At 37.3% G+C, this 24,141-nt stretch overlaps 1 protein-coding gene across 3 annotated transcripts in view; it reads left to right on the forward strand.

Annotated features, from left to right (window-relative positions):
- Positions 1–23,470, forward strand: part of LOC121672814 (putative Polycomb group protein ASXL3) — an 87,074-nt gene extending 63,604 nt beyond the window's left edge. For all 3 annotated transcript variants that reach the window (XM_042045715.1, XM_042045713.1, XM_042045714.1), the window contains 4 exons: positions 5,159–5,280; positions 17,681–17,798; positions 18,720–18,839; positions 23,274–23,470. In XM_042045715.1, the coding sequence (XP_041901649.1) occupies positions 5,159–5,280; positions 17,681–17,798; positions 18,720–18,839; positions 23,274–23,455 (542 nt within the window). In that variant the 3' untranslated portion in view covers positions 23,456–23,470. The remainder of the gene's footprint in view (positions 1–5,158; positions 5,281–17,680; positions 17,799–18,719; positions 18,840–23,273) is intronic.
- Positions 23,471–24,141: the final 671 nt, after the last annotated feature.

Here is a 24,141-nt window from a genome sequence, read left to right on the forward strand (position 1 = left end):
GTCATAAGAATAAGAGAAGATAGTGTGGAGCTTGAGGATGTTTCTCATCTGCTTTTTTTTTTCTGTACAGTAGTTAATGAGGTCTAAGAAATCGGTGGCTTAGTGATGACAGGCAGTATATTTTTAGTGGAAAATGTTGACTTGCTTTGGAATAAGGATTCACAGTTTTCTAAGCTTTGTGAAATGTTTGGGCTCAAAAGCATGCTGTGAATATAATGGGATTCAGTGCAAGTTACAAAGCTGATTTAGTATTTGATGTCTTTTTCCAAAAAATACTATTCAATACCATTTATTAATTCACAGTACTAGTATTGGTTTTCAGAAAGAATATTGCAGTCACTGTACTACCCTTGATGTATACATCTGTTTTTGCTTGCTTTGGCAAACTCATACAATTAACTAACTCCCAAACTGGTTTTCATTTTCAAGAGCTGATGGCAACAGCCGAGTTCTGAATTGTTCAGTTTTGGCAAGTCGGGCTCTGGAGATCAAAGAGTGACGGAGGTGAATTACTCAATACATCTGTGTTGGCAAAGTGTAACCATTTCTGTCAATACAAGTATAGATCTGTGTCACCCAAAGAAAATACTGAATTTTATGGATATTTTAGAGAGAGATTTCGTGTGTATATTCTCCTGAGGGAGTTCTCTCTGAAGTTTCGTATCTCCAGAGCGTGTGCATACATTTTATGCTTGAGGTAGACTCTAGTCTTTAGCATATGGTAACAATATTAATTTGTGTTTTGTAATGTGGTCATTAGTAAACAATCCTCATCTGCTGTGGTTACTTTAACAGAGAGGGAAGTGAGCAGCTGTTGATTTTGCTGGTTTAATTTTAAATCACTATGATCTGACTGAAATCAAAATTAGTTGTGCTGTTGATTTTGGGAAAATAAGCCCTTTACTGGACAGGAATTTCTCTGTCCATCCAGTTACATACATCTGTTTACAGTTACTCCTAATAACTTTCAGTGGCAAGGAGACAGAATAACTTTTAGTTGTATTTCTCAAAAAATTGTTTCTTTGAAGAAACATGTCTTCTAATATATTTTACACAGGTGTCATTTCTTGAGTGGGGAAGGTAAAAGGTAAAAAAAAATAACAAAGATAGCCTGTAAAATTTGAAATTCAAAGACAGCATTGCTGATTTTTATAAATTATAGACTTCTGTAATAATTAACAAAACTAATTGTGGAAAAATGGAAGAGAGGAAGTTCTTTTAAATGGAGTTTGGCAAAAACATTTTTAATGTACTCTTTTTGCTAAGTAATTCTAATTCTGTCATTCATATTAACAGTCTCTGAACACTCACTAAGGAGGTCTTATCTTCAGAAACCCAGCTGCTCTTCCAGCTCATAACCTAACAGTTTACAGCTTAATAGTTGCTTTTTCTTTATTCCTTCACTCGGTCCTGGCCCTTGAGGAAGCTGATTTAAAGAATGGAGCCTAATTATTCTCCACTAAATGGAAATGCCTCCTGTAGGCTTAAAACCGCTCTTCTTTCCTTTTTCTACTGTAGCAATAATGGTGAATCCTCTTTATTTGCTACCCAAATATTTTCCCTTTATCTGTCACATTCTCTCAGGTTTTTTTTTTTTCCTCCCCAGCATCCAGTTTATTTTTAGCATTCTTTTCTGATATAGCTTTCCAAGTGAATATGGATCTGATAATATTCATGGATCTTCAGCGCTTAAGGAAAAAGTAGTTGCAGCTTTCCAAAGCTGTGTATATGTACAAAGAACACTTTGAATTTGTTTTTCTTTTCCTGTGATCTTTGGTTTCTGTAGCAGAAATGCCTGCTCTGTACTTAAGGCATTGTTTTTTTCACTAGGATCTTCAATGTTGACTTCACTTATATATCTTTGTGTCATATTTTTCCCTTTCCTTAAGTCTGACCCATTCAGAGAAAAGCAGTTGGACTTTATCCATAGAAATTAAGAAATAAATAATGACAATTTTATGTGGTCACAGGCATTTTAACATAGTCATATTTTAGCCCAGATTGATTTAAATTACTAAGTAGCAGAACATTTTTTAAAGATTAAATTTATTCATTGTCTCATATTTGTATTTAATTTCCTACAGAAAAGACAATTCATATTGTTTTAAAACAATATCTTGATTCTCCTCTAAATAAAGTCTGTATGTCAATTTTAGTATTATTTTTTTGCTAATAAAGTGAGTAGACTGTGTAAGTTATTAATCAACTGTATAATTTAACACAATGTATTTAGATTTTTAATGCTTGTATCTTCTACTTTTGAAAAATAGGCAATGACATGTCTTATTTACTAGAAGGTTAGATTCAGAGCCATGTTTTGTATCAAGCTGGTTTTAAATGGAAATGGAAATGTAATTAAAACATAAAAAAAGTAATGTTTAAAATAGTTTCCTACTATCTTACTATTTTAAGCTACAAGGTATATGAAGAAAGATATAATGTACAAAATAAGTTTTAGGAAGTAAGTATCATTTGTTCTAAATAAATTAGGTTGACTTTCTCTAATCAAAGTCTCATTTTAAATATTTTAAGCAGCAGATTTCAACCTCATGTATCTGTCTTTAATCATGGACTACAGGAAAAAGTTGGGGTTTTTTTCAAAACTCTGAACAAACTAGGTTTGAGTTGTGCTAAAGAATCAGCCTGAAATGAGGTGTTCCTTCTGTATCTGTAGGAGAGATTACAGTGATGGAAAGCTATTTATTGTTTCAGTGGGTTTCAGTTCCAGTTGTTTCAGCCACTACAACAGTCACTGTTCCTTGGTTTAACTTTGTTGTAAAAGATTCAAAGGAAGAGAAGCAAAATAAACCAATACACTGATAATAGTTTTATGCAAAATTGAAGTAATGATAGAAATAAGAAGTATGGCCTCTTATAAATCCTGTCACAACTTCAGGTTTATTGTTAAAAGAGAAATGAATGAAAGTACAAAATTAATATAGAGCTATGCTTATTTTTATTCCTTCTGTATCATGACTTTGACATTAATGGCTGTAGTGTTGAGCATCATCAGATAGTGTTGTCAAACCTCTTCAGGATGAACTTTATCACCAAAATAAATAGGGGAGACTCTTGGATAATATCCTATATCACCGTAATGAAAATCAGAATTTCCCATTTGAACAAGAATGTAATAGGAGTTGCAGTCATTCTGGGGGACAGGAGTAGGTTTATCATGACAGGTCATGTTGTATCTATCCTCTTTTGGCAGGGAAACTTAAGTTTAACAGTTCCCATTCTTCAAGGATTTTTAAATGTGTTCTGTTCTCTACTGGTTAACTTCAGGGTTTGTGTGCACATACTATTTCTGGATTTTTTTCTTCAATTTTTTGACTCTCAAAATTTTCCAGAACACAGTTAAAAACAAGTTTCTTTGAAGGAGAAGACAAAATCTGGCAATTTGAAATGTCAGGCTTTTATTTCGGTGTAGATGTTCTTTGTCTCAGGAGCTTAGGTATTGCAGTGATTTGGATTATATAAACCAGCCATTGTTTGCTGCTCCTTTACATTGTCTTATTTGATAGTGAGCATTTCTCATCATGTGGAAAAGATTGATCCAAACCAGGTGATTCTGTAAACTCAGAACTTGTTTTGTGTTGCAACTTCTTTGTATATTTTGACAAATCCTTCAAGTGTGAGGAAAAAAAAAGACAAAAATCAGTTATAAATCTTGTGACAAAACAGCATTTCTCTTACCTGGTAATGAAAGATTTTAATCTGACAATTATCTTGGCATAACAGCAGTGCCATAGAGTTTATTCTCTGTTACTGAAGTAAGTATTAAATATTTTTTCTTTCAGTGTGAAAAAAAGGTAGAATATCACATGCATCTTATGATGGCCATTAATTATTGATAACTAAATTGTCTGTGTCTTTTTTTCTTACAAACACAAATCAAAAAACAAAAAAAATTTCTTCTATGAAATTTTGCTAAGGCAGGGGACTTAGAAAGCTACTTCAGGTGTCTGCTCATCCCACTGAAGGATGAGAGGAGAAAATAGGTGAATACTGGGCTGCATTATTTCTGGCACATGTCTGTGCAGCTGCTTTGAGTGTCTTCAGACTATTCTGGTTGTGTGCAAAGTATGGCAAATCTTGGAAAAGCGTTTACTGCTGCAAAACATTATAAAGAAGGTATGTTAACATGCAAACCAGCTTTGAGCACTGCTGGAAGGCAGACTTGAACTGACTCAGCAGAGGAGAATGGGAGAAAAGCTGCTCCATTTCTGGATCCATGCTAATGCTGGTTTTGCTGGGCAGCCTTAAGATACTAGTGAGAGTAATAGTAATGCAAGGCATTAAGAGTGGAAAAGTTTCTACAGCCCTTCTAGTTGAGTTTCCTGACCATCAAGACTAATAGGATCCTCCAGCTATTCTCACAGCTTCATATCTGTTTAATAAAGCTGTTTCTTAAAAAACAAAAATTAATCATATTAAAAAACAAAAATTAATCATTTAACCAGGAGACTTTTTTGTATCTCACACATTTATTCAAGAGGCTGTTTAATGTAAGTGCTGTAGTACTTGTTCATTAAAGCATGTATTATTTAGAAGGCTGACAAGTATAGCAGCATTTTTTGTATTACCTGAGAAACCAGAATTCATCTTTGCAGGATATTCCAGTCTACCCATTAAACAGGAAAGTGTGTGTTCTTTGCTTTACCAAGAAGTACTTGTAAAATAGGTGAGTCTGGCTCCTAAGAAGGCATTACAATCTGCTGTGAAGTTACATATATATGAATCTTTCTAGATTCAGGGGTCATCAGTGTCTCTTGTATAAATGCTCATTTAGATACCTTGTAATCCATTAAAATGTGTTGGTGAGGAAGATAGTTTTTATCTAGCTTCTATGTGAAATCTGTTGTTAAACTATTCCAGTTACCTTTCAGGACCTGAAAGGCAAAATATGCAAGGCCTCCTGAACTGCATAGAAAGGGTATGATGAGGTACAAATACTTCTGAAGCAATGCATTTACTTAGAATATGGCTGGATTTTCAGCTCATGTGTACCTCATGATCAGCTGAATTTTTTGCAGCAAGCTTTTGGGTTTGAGGAATTTGCTTGTATTGGTTTATTTTTCCACCCTTATGACTCTCTAAGAAACAGGGAAGCTAACCCCCATAACAGTATTCTGATTTTTTGTTTCTTTTTGTAAAGTTTGCCCAAAGCAGACATCTGAGGAAATGTCTTCCAATCGTGATTCAAGCCTTACTAATGCACCGGTGCAAAGCAAGCTAGTATCTTCCTTCCAGCAGCACACCAAGAAAGCACTTAAACAGGTAAGCTTGTATTGACTGATCATCAATTGGCTTCCCTTAGGCATCTCTGCCATTCCTATGTGAATGGGATGTCAGCAGAATTTAAAGAGTCTTCCGAGGATTTTTAGTGCTATGTTTAGTGGTGTTTTGCTGGGGGTTTTGCTGTGTTTTTAGCAAGGGTGCAGTCCTATGTGTTGTGAGTTTAAAGGGGTTTTAAGTGCATTGCAAGTAAGCAGAATTCTTTATATTATCACACCCCTGCTTTTCCTACGTAAGCATTCGTGTTGAAAATTTTATGTGAGGTTAAAAATAAATTTTAAAAAAAATTTGAAAAGTGCTGCAGATAGGTAGGAATCTAGGTATGCTTGTTCAGTTTTTCTTCATGATCTGTTAAATAATTTTTTTCATGCTGTATTTGCTACTACAGGGTATAAAAGTAGGGTAGGGTTATTTTTATTAAAAAAACTTATGATTTGGATGATTTAGGTTCCATGATAAGTATTAAAGCTTGCAAAAGCAGCTGTTTATTCAAAGTCAGCTATTAGCTGAAAGCATGATAATGTGAAAATTATTTTCCAACATTGCCAAATTAATTCAGCTTACAGCCAGAAAAATGAAAAACTAAAAAACTAGAATTAAAAAAAAATTATCATTACCTCTTCTCCATTTTGAGATGTGACTTTTCTAAAGTGTCAGGATAATGAGATGATGTTGTAATTTTTCTCACCACTGCTCTCCGAGTTATGGTTAATGGAGATCTAGTATTTCTATTATATATGAGTATATCTATTACATATGAGCTTATTGCTCAGTTCTTGGTTTAGGCTTAAGTTAAGCAAAGCCTGTCCACATCCCCTCTAAACGCTTTAGTTTTTCATGCAGGCTGGGTTTAAATCCAGTAAAATTAATAGATGTTTATCATTCACACAAGGTTATGTTGTATTTAGAGGCTTTAAGGACTGAAAAGGATTATTAGATTGAGGTCTTATATGTGTTTGTTCAGGAAAATTGAGCAGTGGGCACAAAGCAGCTCACTAACCATTAAGATATGAAAAACACACACTTCTTGGAAACTCTCCTATACAGATCTTTTGTGATCTCTGCACTTCCCTAGGGGTGGAGGGAGCAGGCGAAGGGAAAGGTGAAGGGGAAAGAAGGGGAAAAAAAGAGCAAAGCCACAAATGTTTGAACTTCCCTAATTGTTTAAACTCTACCATTTGTCACTTACCAGATATATAGCATTGAAAATAATTTTAAAAGGGCAAATTAATCAGAATAGCTTAATTAATATAAAAAGTCATAACACTGATGTGAATCTTTGAAAACATTCCCTAAGGCAGTAGGGTTAAAGCAACATCAGAAAGTTAAGTAATCGATAAAAAGAAATTAGTTTTAAGTAAGTTGATGGTAATTAGATCCTGTAGTTCAGAGTATGAGAGCAGCATTACAGATACCAGCAAAATGTTTTCTCTGTGCACAGTGTGAGATAAATGGACGTTTGTATGATGGAATAGTAGATTTTTGCATTGTTCTCTCTTAAAGTTTCAGGTGTTGGCTACTGCCATATATACACATTGCAGGTTTGATTTGTTACTGTAGCAGAGGTGAATAAACCTTAACAGCGATTTTATTTGTAAAATTGCTGTTGGAAATTTATTCTTTCACTTTCCAATCTTTCAATTGCTTTTATGGATGCATAGTACCTAAAATTCATACAAAGAACCTGTAATACTTTGAATACTGAAGAAGCTTTTAGACATGCTATGCAACACTCTTCAAATTGATACAAACTTACTGATTCCATGCTGAAGTAACAGAGGATAAGCCATCATCCTACTCTCAGGAAGTGCTTGTAATATATAAACATGTATATACTGTATATAATATATTGTAATGGGGTCTTCCTTAGCTATTGCCTTTTATCTACTGCAAAACAGTCTTTACAGAATGAAAACCTACAAGATAGTTTTCAGTTTCCTACTCAATTTATTTAAAACCAGTGGGTTCTTCACATTACTCTGATCTTGTGCGTATTTGGTTTGTAACCACTAAAAATAAAGTGAGAGGGAAGTTGATAATGTCCAGTTCTGCTTGAAGATCTGAGCTAGAATTAGAAGATTTTCTCTACTGTTTATCTACTTATTAACCACTCTACTCATATGTAATTCTCTTTAAATTATTATGTGCTGGATTTACATATGATTTGTTTTTTAATGAATTCTAGATATATTCCTGGGTTTAGATTGCAAAGAGCAATCTCGTGTTTGGCTTGTAACAGCCTGCATTTCAGGATGTTCTCATGAATCAAATTAGTCACAATGCTGCATTTCTTGAGCTCTGCAAGGAGCATGGAGAAAGGGCTTTTTTGAGCCCTGTCTGGCTCTTGGTTTTGATTTCTCTCAGGTAGCAGTGAATTTGGGGTACTTTGGATTTGGATTTGGGGACTAAGGAGGTTTGCAGTTGCAGTGGATTTTCATAAGGTCTGTGTTACAGGTCAGAACTTGGTCCTCACCTTTCAGAGGCTGGGCTGCCATTTTGGTCTGGAAACTTGCTAGCTTCACCACCTTCCATGGTGTCCTTGCTGGGAAAGAGATTTTGAGTGTTTCACTGCTGAGTGTGTCTTGTGCTTCTCTTTGGTTTCTGAGGGAGTTTCATTTTTGCTCTTGTATAATGCTTACACTTTGCTCTGAGTGTAATGTCCCACAAACCAGTTCCTGTTCATGAGGGTTTAGACAAAAGAGCCTATGGTGTAGAGCTGCCTTTTATGCTTGGCTTTCTGATGGCAGATTTTACAGATTTCTGTTTCCTTTTTGCTGTTGGAAGTGCTTGGGCATGTGTGCCCAGCTGTTGCTGCTCTTGTACCTTTGAAAAGAAGGCTTATGGCACGCTGTCACACGCTGATTTCCTATCAGTACTGATCAGTTCCATACTGATTTGCCTCATTTTGACACTCGAGAGTTTTGGCATGCAGACCCATGTAAGGACCTCTTCCTGGGAAAGTGCTGAACTACACCTGCATCTGCTAGCAGTGGTACATGGTCACACTACTGTGTGCATTATTCTTGCTCTGGACAAAGCTAACTCCAGTATGGACATCAAGTCATGGCATAGTATCTACATGCTTCTGTCTGGTCCAGTTTCTGTTCCATTGACTTGAGGTGACACTTTTTTTGGAAGTCTTCACTGTATACAGATTTATCTGTATCTATCAAGATGTTCTTGGAACATTTCTCAGAAGAAGCGATCATACCTGCAAACTGGCCTCACGTAGGTAACACTGAGAATGTGTGAATATCCAGGACATTGAGGTGGTGTTAGTGTCTATTGGACTCTGATAGCCAAGTGTAAGAGCACCTTGCCCGTCAGTGTACCAGGTGTTCCCTGGGGCAGTACCAAGAGAGGAGAAAGAACTTGAAGATGCGCTATAATGGTGTCTGGGATGATAATAGACCTCCCAGACATGGAAGAAAATCCTGCCTCACTTTTGGCACTTTGGAATCAGCACCAAGAAGGGTACCCATAAAATTTCTGTTGGGAGAAGAGAAGGATACTCCATTCAGACTCAGGATCTGAATACAGAACCAGGACATGTCTGAGACTGTGCTGGGCATCCAGATCTCTTTGTAGAGACAGAAACTCCAGAGACAGCAGCCAAGTGGGTTTGGGAGGAGAGAAGCTCAGGAAATAAGGGAATCAACTCAAGGTATGTCACTGCCATGGTTTGTTTTGTTTTTCTTAACTTTGGGCTTTGTCTGCATGCTTGGTGGCTGGGTTCATATATGTGCCACTATTTAATTCATAAAGTGGGTAGGTGAAGTTTTTTAAAGAGAAGGAAGGCACCCATTTGTAGGATTTGTTCTTATAATAGAATTGGCAACTACTCCACCCCCTTTTTTTTTTTTCCAGTGGATGCTGCCACACCCCGAGAAGTGGGGAGGTTATGGTTTAGCTCATGTGTTGCTTCTGAATTGTAGGATATTAGACCTGTACAGCTCCAAATAACATTTCAGGTTGACGTTTCTACCACAACTGTAATTCTTATTAGAAACCAACCTACAAGAGACTAAATTTCAGAGCAGGATGGTTAACGCTGTAATTTAGCCCTGATTTACCCGAATCTATAGAACTAGTTTATCAAGATTTCTTTGTTTGTTTCTTTTTTTTTGGACACAGGTGTCCAAGTGCCTAGGTTGGCACTGAAGGTAGAATCCTGATCTCCCATGATGCTGGTGTGAATTTGCTTTCCTGTCTTCAGCTCACACTGCTTACCTTTCTTTGAGAGAAGAACAAGAGCAAACTCACCAGTCTTGCTCCCTCCACACTCATTCTGTTAGGACTTCTTTCCTTGACTGCAGCCAGATGCAGGTTATCTTGAAGCATTTTGCTGTCCATAGAAAGTAATCCCGTATGAGTCTGTCTGTGGTGTCTCTCCTTTGACTCATCTGAGCAACTGCTCCTACACATGCTCTAATATAAGCCTGATATATTTGCCTGCCCTGCTTTCCTTTCCTCACCCCAAAGAAGCAAAGGTGACAGAGGAGATCATTATGATGATTCTGTCCTAATCACTTAGAATTTAAGTGCAGGGTGTCTTCCTGAAAGGCTCTGAAAATCCACTGTGAACTGAGAGATATTTTTTGTACTGAATTCCTCGTTATAGAGAGTTTGCTGCACTTGCTCATTGTCTCTGTTAACCATCTTCCTATGTTTCATTTCAGATGCCACAAATGTACCAAGGCCCCAGTTGGAGAATTCTGGTTCCCTAGCTGAAGCATTTGATCAGATGTCTGGCAACATAAGTGATGATTCTTGACAAATTTTCCTGACAACAAATGGAAAAGAAGGAAAACATGTTGCTTTTTGACTTCTAGAGAGACATGGGAAGGGACACTGGAGTTTACAAAATGCATTCAGGAGAATGGAAGTTCGAAGAGGATAAGCTAAACTGATTTTCTGATTGCCAAGACAAGTCTAGGGAAGAGGACAGAGAAACTATGGCAGGGAGACTGCATAAAGGGGAAAAGAAGCTGGGAGAGCAAGAGTTCCAGCAGAAGCTGTTCAGGGAGTACATGCATTGCCCGAAGGCTGGCTGCACGGTATGTCCCTCTAAAGGTCCCTATGCATGGGCAGCATGTACCAGCTGCTCAACACAGTGCTTTGGTAAGACGCAAGACAATGTTTATGAGACTCTCTTCTGGGTCATGCCCCTGGTCCTCAGCCCTTACCTGTGATGGGAAGAAAGGGACAGGAATCCACACAATCCCTGCTTTCTTTTTGTACTGCTTTTTAGTAACTAGCTCCCAGTTGCTGGAGCGTTCTGCTTGTCTCTCCTCTGGGGCTGTTTGCACAGCATGCTTTTTACGGCGCTCCTGCACCTTTTCTGTTTTAATAAATGTATTTTACAGAATTTCTTAGTCTGAGAAATAACTAAAGAATTTTAAAGCAACTTCAGAACTACTGTGCTGAAGCATAGTTGCCCCTCTGCCTCAGTGTAGGACAGTACCCCTCACTTAAAGTATGTCCTGGCATGAGCATTACCTTTGTTTAAACCTACCACTGCTACATAGTGGAATCTTCTTCCCAAATATGGGTTGAAAGTGTTCTCTTTCTTCTGTTCTGTAGAGATGCAGTTGCTTTTTCCAAGTCTCAGATAGTCAAGCTGAAGACAGCAGCCTAGTTCTAAGCCTTGCTTTGTCTGATTCATTAAGTAGCTTGTCCCTTAAGTAGCCTGGGGAACTATTTCAGATGGATTGGTCATTGTTATTGTATTAATGAAAATATAATCACTAGAGATTAGAGTCCCAGTTAAGCTTTTCCAGTGGTGTTACCTGATTTTTCCTTATAGTGGCAGTGAATATCTGTGTGAGTATCTTCTTTTGGGCCATGTGAAAAGAACAGCTTTTGATTTGAATAGTTTGTAACATGAAATTATATCCAGGTGACAATGAATCATGTCTTGATTTTGAAGTGCGTCCTAGAAAATGCTGGCCTTTTCAGGAAAAGACAGGATTTGGAACAGCTCACAACTCTTCAGAGCTCTAGGAAGCCTCCTACAAAATGTTGAGAAGCAGTTATCTACAAATGGTGTTCCAGGAGCTGTTGGGTAGGTCCCCAGAAGGCTGTGTGCTCAGGATGTGTGGGCAAGCGGGAGTACCCAGGCTCAAACAGGATGTCAGGCAGAAAGACATTACACTGCTTATGCTGGTGCAATGTAAATTCTCTGAGGGGTAATGTGAGAAGATTTTTTTGCCTGGGAAGTCTAGACATGAAGCCCCTGCTGTATGCTTTGGCCCCTGTGCAGAGTGTGTTTGAAAATTTAACCTCATGGAAAATGTTGATTACAGTTTTTAAGATTTTGTATTGATGTTGCTCTCTTTATTTTAATTTGTTTTTAAGCTGCTTTCTACAAACTGTTTACTTACCTATATGTGCTTTGTTGTGCCAAAGAACAGATTCCCCATAAAACACTTTTCAGCTGATAGATGTTATTAATTTAATACTACACAAACCATTTAAAAAATCCCAATTCTTCTCTCTGTAAAAAAGCTTTCACTGAGTTGATGCATATGCCATCATCATTCCCATTCACATGCAAGTCAAAACAGACATTGAACGCATCACGTGTTTTTTGCCCTTGGTTCTGTGCTTGGGAAAGCACCAAAAACATTTGCTTTGCAGTCCATTGTGATCTGCAGCAACTGTAGCTGTGCCTGCATTATTGCAATCCCGTAGAAAGTAGTGCTGGCTTGCAGGTGTAGAGACACACATATGAACACACAAATCTCTGTGTCTCTGCCCCACGAAGGTCCAAGCACTTCAGAGCTGGTTGGTACACAGGTAAATGTTCAGTGTTAATGTGTACTGTAGTCCTACAGAAAGACCCTGAGCCCTACTGAGAGCTAAAGAACAAATACACAGCAAGACATTCTTTTTATTCCAAATACAGATGTAAATATCACAAGGAAGGAGGATAGCACGGGACAAGAATAGATGCTTATTTGAGGAGGTATTAGCATTTGTTTGAAAATAAACCCCAGGTCTCCAAACTTCCATCCTGCTGATTCTGACACTGCTCTTCATCTCCAGATGATAATTGTGTACACTTGGCACCATACCGACATGTTTAGTGTATGGTCTGGTTGGAAGTAAATTAATTTGCTTTGGAAATGGCACTTTGTACCTTGTAGTTGTTTTCATAGGACATCTTTATTGTGTTTTAATCTTATGTTTGCATGCTTATAACTGAGTACTTTGTTTATGTTTAATATAAGAATTAGTGGCATCCAGGAAACAATAATGGGTTTTACTCTTTGTGATTTGTGGTGCTTACTGTTTTAGTTTAACTGCTCTGTCTGTCTGTGAAACAGGTTGCCACTGAGAAATTTTAATTTAACAGACGTGGGACTTAAAGGCTCTTATTTTATTAACAAAATGAGGGTGAGAGAGAGGACAAAGACTGAATTTTATAGTGGTGTTAAGTGTATCAGTGATAAACCATAAACCTGTTCCATCTTTGTCAATTTGGGATCCATAACCATGATGTGGAGCTGTTATTTATTTTGTGCGAGAGACTTTGCTCAGTCTGTCATAGCTTGTATTTTCACATGGCAGAATGGAAGAATTCCATAGCTTTACATTTCTGATCTGAAATGTGTGAAATTTCAAAGGCTATGTTTCATGATATGAGTTTCAGAATGTAGACTTGACGTTTATGGAACAAGTAGAAATCTGGGAAGATATTGCTTAATGCAACCAAGTGTTACATGTCTTTGTTGTTAATAACTTAATTTTTAACATTCTCAGCGTGTCACGCATTTAAGCTCAAATGAAAGTGGTTTTCTGCATTAATGGTTTATCTGTGTGCTGCATTTTTTCATTCTGAGTTGAAAAGATGTGGGAAAGAAAAATAACAAAAAGAAAATTGATGAGCAGCGGTAAAATCAGAGCACAGAGGTTGACATTTTGCTTCTGGTGCTCTTTTGGGGAGGTATTTTGCCCCCATCTCCAGTTATCTTTTGGTTTATATTGTTTCCTTTTATTCTTACTTGAAAGATGGCTTTATGAGTTTCTAATGAAGACAGTCAACCATTTTGTTACATGGGTGAAGAAGCCTTTCCTGTGTTAAGATCAACTAAACATGACATTATTGTTATTAAGAGCATATAATGGCATTCATGAAACCTCCAAAATACTGCCATACTCCAGTAGGGATAGAAACTCCCTGAAAAAAAAAAGGAACCTTGCTCTTGTCACGTCTTTATTAAAAAAAAAAAAAACAACTCTTGGAATTAGAAGTTCACTGTTAATTTCATGGTGTTTTTCTTTTGCCATCTATCTTCAGAGTTTATGTTTTCTTAATTATCATCTTTTTATTTTATTTTGAGTTCTTTGGATGAAAATGGATTGATAGTTTACTTAAAGATTTTGGCAATAAAAATAACTTCATTAAACCAAATAATTATGCCAAGCACTGTATAATGACCATGGCAGTGTTATTCAACAGATGGTCACAGATTCATTTTTATGAATGGGAATATTGGGAATTCTCCATATTCATTATGTGCAAGAGAGTCACAGATGTCCTTTGCAAATCTGCTTGTGAAAGGCTGGATGTAAGTATTATATTTTGGTGGTAATTTTAAGAGACCCTTTAATGTTTTACCTTGTATATTACATGAACTTTCATTTCCTTTCCTTCTTTTGATTTATTTGATGTACAAACAGGATGGTAGTAATGTCTTACAGAATACTTCAACAGTGATCAGTTCTAGGTATTTAAAACTTGCAGCTTTTTTAACTCAGGCATTTAGCATGAATTGATTGAATGCATTTAAAATGTAAACATAGCCTCGTTAAAGAAAAATATTCTTTATGTAAGCTATCATATGCACTACATGTGTTTTTCTCTAATTTTCCATAGGGAAAATGACACCTTACCATTTGGTAAAATCATCATCTGTTTCTTGCAGTTCTGCAGGAAGTCCAGCTAGGAGGTTATATATCTCTAAATATGGATGAGATGCAAAAGGCTGTGTCGGTAAAGGATGACAATGTAGTTAGTATGTGTTAGTTACTGTTTCCATATCTGCAGTGATATCTGGAACCATTTTTCCGTGGAATGAGTTACAACATTTCTCATTTTCTTCAGTGCTAGTTATAAATTTGATTTATTTGGTTGTGGTGACTAGGAAAGCACTAAATTAGCTTGGTGCACTAAAAGCTCAGTATAGCAGGCATTTGGTGCATGTTTCACTTGGAGTAATCTCATTGACTTCCCAGCTAAGTAGAATTAATCTTGGGTTACAAGATTCTTGTCTTATCCTACAGTAGTCTTGTATTCTAAAATTAATATCCCTCAGGCTAGGTGTAGAGAAGTTATATATTTGTCCTCAGCAGAGACTACAGAGATTGTCCTTCATTTATACTTAACTCCTTCTAGTATTTGGCTTCCCTTGGATCTGGGTGTCAATCAGCAGTTTCTCCCACCGATGGGTTGCTCCTAGTGTTGTCTTGCAAAGATTTGTCTATCCAAAATTTCAGACCCTGCAGCTTCAAAATCGAAGGAGAATTTAACACAAAATTGTTGTGATTAGCCAGGCATATCACAAGAATGTCTGTGCAGAATCTCAGCCATCTCTTTGCTCTGGAAATCATATGTTAGATTATTTACTTGATATCTTTGTGCCCTCCTCCCCTGCCTCATGTCTTTCATTTGACAAATGAAAAGACAGAGAGGCATGAGGAAGGTTATGTGCCTATTCTTTGTACACAGGGTGATTCATTGATAATTCATTCACTTTGTGTTAAAAGTTTTACTTAGATTTTAATATCCACATGGCGGGGGTTGGGTTTGGGGTGGGGGATTTGGCGGGGGGGGAGGTTTCTACAGCCTTTCCTTCAGGTGCGTGTGGCTTTACTGTCAGCTTGATTCTCAGACTTAACTTGGGCCCTGTTTGGTGATCGGTTCCTTGTGCTGTGAAGCTGGAGGAGCTGGGGAAGGGACTGGCAGTGAATCAATGGGTGTTAGAGGAAAAAGAAACCCTGAAAAACAAATGCGCATCAAAAGGAAATGGTGTCTTTAAGGTTTGTGCTTGACCCTCACATATAGAGGTGCTTAGCCTGTAGCTCAAGAAGTGTGCTATGCCTCGAAGTAAATAGTTCTGGTGGCTTTGTCTGCTCCCAGCTGTATTTCCTCATCTATCTGTCCAGGGGGTGCCTTGCATTAGTGCTTCATGAGCATGAGTTGGCCTGTGCTTCTTGGAAATGCCAAATCGGTTGCATAAATGTGTCCTTAAGGGCCACAAGGGGCCTTCCAGTAACAGAAAAGAAGGTAAGTGGTGCACCTGACAAAGATTGGGTACTGCCCTCGCTCCAGCAGCACGTGTGTCACCTGAGGTGTATGAACATTGCGTGCCTGTCACTGGTGGTGGATACACTGCTGGTTCCTTTCTCTCCTTCATGGGAGCTCAGTCTAAGGATTGAAAATCGACTAGAAGGCTTGACAAAGAATCTCCCTTTGCCACAGTGGCTGTATAAATCATTAAGATGGTATTTCCATATGAATGCTGGCAGCAAGGCTGTGTACCCTTGGTAGAGGTGGAAATTGTCTTGGAAAGTCAGGAGGAGGCAGGAGGAGAGCATGGAGCATTGTTTGGGCTCTAACTGTTTGTCTAGGGAGGATGGCTTGAGGATGGCATCTGGCAAATCAGGCTGTGGCGCACCATGATACAAAGTTTGGGTTGTGTTATATTGGTGTGTTGTTAGTGCAGACATTGCCTGTCTTTTCTGTTAATTTTTAGTGAACTGTTTCCCACTGTCTCCATGGTATTACTGTTAATTAAGGATCCCCTAGTTTGACACTTAGGTTTGTAGGGTCATTTTTGGAATTTTGAGGAATTTTTGAGAAATGTTAGCACTTTAGAATTTTCTGTCCACAGGTCTGGCTGTGCTTGCTCATTAGCAGTATGAATTTTCTGTCTCAAAAATGTTTGAAGTATAGATTGTTCTTTATGGCTTTCTTCTGCTTCTTTGGTTCAGTGCAGATCTGACCAGCTTCCTTTCTTTGTTTGGTTTCAAGTGTTCTAATTTACTTTTTATTGCACAGTGCTTACGTGTCTTTTAAGAAGTACAATAAAATGGGTTAATCCATGAAATAGCTTCTATGTGGCCTGGTGTATTTTATACTGTGTAGAGTGTTATTTAGAGGAATAGACCGATATCGATTTCTTTCTTCTCAGGGTTTTTTTTTTCCTTCTATTATTTAGCTATGTGAACAATTTGGAAAGGTATTACAATCCATTAAAGTTACAGACTTAAACCTTATAGGGTATCAGTCATTCATGCTCATAAACCTATAGGGATAATTCATATCAAATATGTTCCTTGTTCATATGATATTACTTTAATAAATCCCCAAAGTTCCTAACACAAATCACAATTGTAAAAATAGAGTGCACAGTAAGAATGGAGAAAAATAGCCAGGAGGCTAGGAGAGATCTGTATTAAGCCCATCCCATTCTGATTAATTCCAGAATTTTAATGCTTGCAGATGCATTAATTGGCAGGTGTTCATATTTGTATGTTTTAAGACCTTTTGAATGAGGTATCATTTTCCATATAAAACAGTCTGGTGGGTATTTGCTATTTCTAGTCTGTAGATATTTTATATTACACTACCAGCCCTGTATTTGATACATTTATGAAACACAAAGCACTACCATTTGTAGAGATTTATTCGTGTATCATTTTTCCCCAGATTTGCCAGAACACCATCATGTTCGTGTTCTGAAGGTTAATGCCCAAAGTCAAACAGACAGAAGCCAAATGCTGCAAGGTTTCCAAGATTAGGACTGATTCCCTTCACGAAAATAAATGATTCCTGCCATGTTCAGTGATTTTGTGCAGCACTACTCACGGCTGAGTGAGTGCATCAATACTGTAGTCCTTACATGCTGTACATACTGATGACACTCTGTGTTAACTTGATTGACTGAGCAGTATACTGGAGAGGATGCACCTGCGAGAGATGTGCAGACATATATATTTTTATTCTGGTTTTGAAACATTTTGGTTTTACTTTTTTTTTTTTTTCTTGGAAGTCTTAGTTTCACATTTCAGGGGTTATCACGTTGTGCTGTTAAGGTAGAGGAAACAGTTACATGCTTCTTTGTTGTCAAAACTGGATTGGAAAATGATCTAAGGTGCATCTTCTTTCTCTATTAAAAAAAGGGAAAAAAGCCTGAATTTATATTTTAAAAGAAAATGACATAAAGAGGACGAGTGTGAAGTCTGGCAAGTCAGTAGCTGTGTAAATTATGCTTATTTTAAGGGTTTCAGTTTAATGGTAGAGAAATGTCATGTGTAATTCACTTACAAGCATTATCTTTTGCTACAGCTTTATGTTTTGTTATCGTTTTTGTAGGCTTTAAGACAACAGCAGAAAAGAAGAAATGGAGTCTCAATGATGGTAAACAAGACTGTTCCTCGTGTTGTTTTGACACCATTAAAGGTGTCCGATGAGCAGTCGGATTCACCTTCAGGTAAATAGCTAAAGGACCGTCTGCAAGATCAGCTCTAGTCACAGAGCCTTCTTCTGAATCAGCTGTGTAGCATACAGAATTTGGAATTGCTGAAATAATATTTCCACTGGGTGGCTTTGTTTAACATCTTTATTTCCTTATCAAGTCTCGTGTCTCAAGGATGGAGATTTTTCGTTAATAAAGAATTGAAGGCACACAGTAGAATGACAATTGGTAATATCAGCAGCTTTAAAGGAATGCAAAGTAACATTTTGTTTGGCTCTGGAGCTCTAATGGAGGACCACATGCTGGTATTCAATGCCATAAAAAGAGGAGGGGGGGGAAGGCAAGCTTCTCTGTGAATGTGAATTTGTGTCTCAGTTCGGCGTTGCAATACTCAAATCCTTTTGTTAGCTTTTCTTCTTCTTATACCGTGCTTATCACTGCAGCATAACCTTGACCTTTAGCTCTGGTGGTTAAGTTGCTTCATTTTAAGAGATTTCTGTGTCTATGCCTAACACAAATTGACAGTTGTATTTCCAAATACATCTTTTCTTTAAATGTTTCTTCACAAAGAAATGATCTTTTTTCAGCCGTAGATTGCTTTACTGCCCCATAACTTGAGGTTAAAATATTTTTTAAAATACCTCTTGGGCATTATAGAACTATGTTTTTTTTATTAGATCAGTGAACATTTTTATTGACTACGGGTTCAGTAAACTTTAGTTTTCAGCACTTAATTGATTTATTGAGCTTTTACTTCCAATTCTTCTGATGAGTAGGAATTGTATTGTGACCAGAAAAGTATATTGCCTTTCAGCAAGAAGATGTCAATTTTTTTAAAATCCTATTTTTGTTTTGTTTACGGTGTAGGGGGTGCTGAGGGGATTGTTAGTAAAAGTGCAAAAGCATCACATTTGAGGGATTTTATTTTTTTCAAAGGATCTGAATCTAAAAATGGTGAAGCAGATGGTTCTGATAAAGAGATGAAACATGGGCAAAAGTCTCCAACTGGAAAGCAGACAAGCCAGCACTTAAAGAGGTTAAAAAAATCTGGTTTAGGTGAGTAGGAGTAAAATAAATATCTTACTTATATTTTTATAATCTCTGTGTTCTCTTGAAAAGTTTTATTTTTCTGTTTACTTGTCCCTTTTTCAAACTCAGCAGCTGACCCTCTCTCAAGAAGAGATCTTTCTGTCTACCTGGAAAATCCATGGTCAATTTTTTTTTCCTCCTCAGAATGATTGTCTGTAGTCGCTTTTGAAAGTTTGACAGAGCTAAGCAACTGCAGGCAGAGAGGTGATTTAGCAATTAGAATCTGATTGTTACATAATGAGTTTTTGGGGGATGGAGGCAGGGTGTAACAGAAATTCTTTCTTTGTGGTGAATTTGCTTGCCATCTAATGTGCATTTATTCCCAGAGTTAGTAGCATATTTGCTTACATCCTTGCCCTGTTAGGAGATAACCTTCTCTTTTCTTCATTTGCATTATTGCATGTCATATAGAGATTTGGCATAAAATTTTTGGTTGGTTCTCCTTCTTTGGCTGATTTATTTCTTCATTGGATCTGTAATTATTTTGAAGCTACATCTCTTGAGGTGGTAGATACAGTTCTGGTTTTATTTTCTGTGGGTTTTTTAGCAAGGTTCATGGATCATGTTCTGTAATTAACAAAGAATTTTCTCTGAAGAGATGCTAAGAGTAAATTCTCAATCTCCATGTGATAGGCAGATTTTCCTGCCCTGCATGAAATTTAATTGGAAAAGTTCCCTAGGGAGCACAAAATATAGTGTTCACTAAGACTCTTGTCTCTGCTTAAGTAAAGTCAAATAATGACATAACTGTTTCTTTATCTTTACCGAGTACTTTTTGCATTCAGCCGAGTGCTGAATCATTTAGAGAAGTATTTTGCAATGTGGCCATGTTGGAAAAGATAACCAACAAGCTTTTTGTCGTGGCTAAATCCTAAAAGTTATTTTCTGTCTGTCTTTGTGGGGATAAGATTGTTCTTCTTTATTAGTCATCCATCCTTGTCCTATTTTTATACATAATGATCCTGTAAATTAGCTCCAAGGCACTTCGCTTCTTAAATGCCATGGGTGATTTGTTCAGTATGGTATTGCCAGTTCCTGGAAATGTAACCTACAGGCCTTATTGTATCACAGCCTCCCATGAAAGTGTACTTTGGTTTCATACATGATCTTTCTGCAGATTATCTGTCAGTCCCGTATGGACAGATACTTCTCTATGTTGATCCAACAGCATTATTCTAAATAGACAATACTCCTTCAGTATAACAGCTTTTGCTGTGCAAAGTTATGTTCAATGTTAGATGATTTCCTGTAATTTTTCTCTACATTTAAGACTGAGATACATCATTTCAAGTATACATTCCTCCCCATCTTCAGATACTAGCTGTTGGCTAATGATATCAAATGAATTCATTAGGGGTTTTCTTGGTGGATTTTGGAAAATAAATTCTCTGGCCTTTTGGGACACCACACACGGAATGTAGGGAACTTCGTATAAGGTTTAAGCGTTTCTGCTCTTGTACTTGCTGAAATGTTTCTCTCATGACACAACATTTCTTGAGATGCTAAAAGTGCAGTTGTAGAGCAGCTTTGAGAATGGGTCCAGAGTCCTGTATAGTGCACAATTCAGCTCCAGATACTGTTTCATTGTCTGAAACTCTGCTGATCTGCCCAACATTCAGTACATGTTGTGTTTGATAGACTTTCTGAGCTCTGATTAAATATGACTTTTCTTCCCTTTTAGTTAACAGATTCTTCCAACTGTGTGATTTCTGTCCTTTTTCTGTTTTCATTTTTATACCTTGATGTAGAACCATGGTGCTCCCATCTCCTTACAGTTAATTCTCTATGTTGGAGACTGTTCTCGTATTTTCCAAGGCTGCAAGCCTGAATTTCTCTCTTGTCTTACAGCTCCTATTTCTGATCTGGACAGTGATACCTCTGAACTATATAAGGATTCAAAATGCCTTTCTCTGTGGAAAACAACGTAGAAAACATTGGCACATGTTTTGTCATAAACTCCTCTCAGAGCTCTGATTCGTGATGCAGTAGTGTCATGCTTCCATGCTGCTCCCAAATACTTCACTAAATCTTATTACAAACTTGGGACCTGCTGTACAGATCCTAAATTAGCCATAGGAAGGGTGCAGGAGAGAAAATTTGTTGTTCTTCTGAACAGATTTTGAGGGTTATTTTTTTTAAATAGGAGTGTGGTGGGGATCCACAGTTTGCTACTGGCCTAGAATTAATACACACATTTCTTCCAGAAGTTGATAAAACCTCCATAGTATTCTGTAAGTGATAGCAGGTCAAATAAATCAGAAAATTTAGGTTTGTCTTTTTTTCTTGGGCTTTTCACGCTCTGAGAATATCTGCCACTGAAGGATGTTACTGATTTTGCAGTCATGTATCTTATTTGAGTTTGGATTATCTCTGTGTATATGCCTTCTCATAGGATATGAAGTGCTAGCTGGGGAAAATGTTACTCTATTTTGGAGTCACTTAGAAGAGGGGGATATGTATTTTGTATTGATTAAAGAAGAGAATATACATACAAGCATTAAAATTCAATACATCATACAACTTGTGTTATGCTCAGGGACTGTGTTCTTTCTACATTTATATTTAGTGGGTGGAACAGATGGTGCAGATAGTTTATTGTGATGCATTCATGAAAATGGGCACTTTTTCCATGCAATTGTCCTGTATAACAGGGCATTCATTTGTTGGTAATGGAGTCTTTGCTGTACTGAAATAAAGTATGTTGGAAATATGTGTTGGAAAAGGTTATCCTGTGCTGAGTGCAAAGTAGTCCTCGTCTCATTCAGGTACTATTGTCTGCTGAAAAATAAAATAAAATTACAAGAATGTTTGCAGGAGGCTGTGACTGAAGTAGAGCTTTTAGAATTTACCAATCTGCATTTTCTTGCATATGTATATTTTGTGGTTACAGACTTTCAGGGAAGAGACCACCACAGGTCCTCTAAGAAATCTCAAGCATAATTGCATTCCTGCTATTAATGTTACTGTTAAGTAGCTTGTAGCATTTGAGACATTCCTAATAATCAGTATGCCCAAATTTTCTCATTTTTAAAGCATAATTTATTCTTAACATGTCAGTTGTGATTGTTGCTGAGAGGTCCTATGTAAATGCCAAATGCCATCATTGCTCATAGCAGCAGAATAATCTTTAAATCACTTTTTTAGAGATTCTGATGGAGTGTGTGTTTTACATAGATCAGATCCCTCTTACACCATCTTTGAAATATTTGAAAGTACCACGGACTGAAACCTGAAAAAGTTTCGGGGGGGGGGGGGGGCCAGCGTTTAGAAGCTCTTGAGTTTTTCCAGCCACCTCACCTGGACTTGTATATATTAAAACTTAGAGGAAAAAAGGATTGTAGCAGTATATATACCTTGAAGCAGGTAGCTCTTTAAGAAGCTTTTAAAAGGTATCTTCTAAATATTATCCTTGAAATACTAACAAAATCAGACCACACAGGATCTCCAGTGGTCATCTAATTTGCTCATCAGTCATAGGTCAAAATCAGATATGCATCTGTCATTACTGACAGGTATTTGACATATTCTTACAAGGTTTCCACTGATGGAGACTGTAATACCTCCCTATGGATCTCATCCAGTGTCTCCTTGTTCTTGGTGGGTGAAAGCTTTCTTTTCCCAGTATCTTAACAGATATACTTCTTACTGTGCAAGAATTTAAGCTGATAGTCCTTCTGTCCACTGGGTAAAGTAAGAAGACATTGTTCTGTAGCACTGTGCATGAGCCATATGTGTATTTCCCTTTCCCTCTGCTGGGTCTTTATCTTACTCCTGGGTTTGTACTGTCCCTCACATACTCTGTTTTTTAATCTCATAACTCCTGCTGCTGCCTTCTGTGTGTTGATCATTTTAGATCATCAGTTCTTAGGAGAATTCTGAAAAATGCATGCTTTCAGACATTAACATATTAAATATTCTCATCTCTTTGATCATTCTCTATTCACAGAGGTAGTTTTATCAGGTGCAATGGGACAAGTTGTGCAGGCCATAGGGCGCTGCTGATGATAACAGAGAAGCTGACCATAATGATTGATTCACATCAGCCTCATCAAGTAGCCTTTTGCTTGAAAATAGGTGCTTATATAATTATTGGTGGTGACATGACAGGATTATTTTCTGCGGCTGCTCATTTGAGTTGGTCTCGAGCTGGAAGTAAGAATATGTCAGCTGTGATGTTGAGTGGAACATGGATCCTGTAAGAGGTCAAGAGACAAATGCAGGGAATATAAAAGCTGTGACACCTAGAATAACACCTAGAAAAGGCTGTGTTACCCTTCTCAGAGTACCATTTCTCTAGTGCTTACTGTATTATACAATAAAAGCTAAAAACTTAAAAAGAAGTCTTGTTCCTACTCTCTTCCTTTATTTATGTTTAAAGTTATTTCTGTTTATTTACTCCAGGACATTTGAAATGGACCAAAGCTGAGGATATTGACATAGAAACTCCGGGATCTATTCTAGTGAACACTAACCTGAGGGCTTTAATAAATAAACACACCTTTGCTTCTTTACCTCAGCATTTTCAACAATACCTCCTGCTTTTGCTTCCAGAAGTAGACAGGCAGGTAAGTAGCATCGTATAATATTTCTTTTTTTAATAAGACTTTTTTACAGTGTGTTTGTGTAGGCTGATTTGACTGACTAGGAATTGTTCCAGGACAGAGTAAGGAGAAAAATTCAGTTCTTTCTTAGGTAAAACTGTTAGATGTAGAATGACTGTGAAGTTTTATCTATTAAAACCAGCTCCTGCTTCTTTGCTTCCTGAAAACTGTGCAGCTCCCTGATTTGTCTAAATGGAAACTGGGCAGCAAATCTTTCAAACTTGCCAAATCACTTAATTAGCTTTTCTACCTATGGTGTTGAAGATAAACTTCTCATTCTCAAGCCTTGCTTTATTTTGGGTCTCTTTTCACCTGTGGTCATCCTTGGTGCTCTACCAGCAATGTCCAGGTCAATATTAGTTCTGTTAGTTTGTTCTCCTGCCCTTCACCTTTCACACAAGCTTATGGATGCTTTCTCAGCTCCAGTGCACTGAGTCCACTCATTCACACTTTTGTAAGGAATATCTTCTCCGGAGCTTAAGGCTTTGTGCTCAGATCTGTTGAGGAAAATGATTTGGAGAGTAACAGGCTGGAAATAAAATTTCAGTTTCATGATCTTTCCTACAATGTCTGTTCCTTCCTGCATTTGGTGGTAAGATTGCAGGGTTTCTTAGAGTGATAAAAAAGGCTTTCCAGCATGTCTAGTAGTTAAAACAGAAGAGAGAGTG

The sequence above is a fragment of the Corvus kubaryi genome, unplaced genomic scaffold (assembly GCF_017639235.1).
Source record: "Corvus kubaryi isolate FWS band 111438036 unplaced genomic scaffold, C.kubaryi_AGA036_p1.0 64987, whole genome shotgun sequence".
Taxonomy (NCBI): domain Eukaryota; kingdom Metazoa; phylum Chordata; class Aves; order Passeriformes; family Corvidae; genus Corvus; species Corvus kubaryi.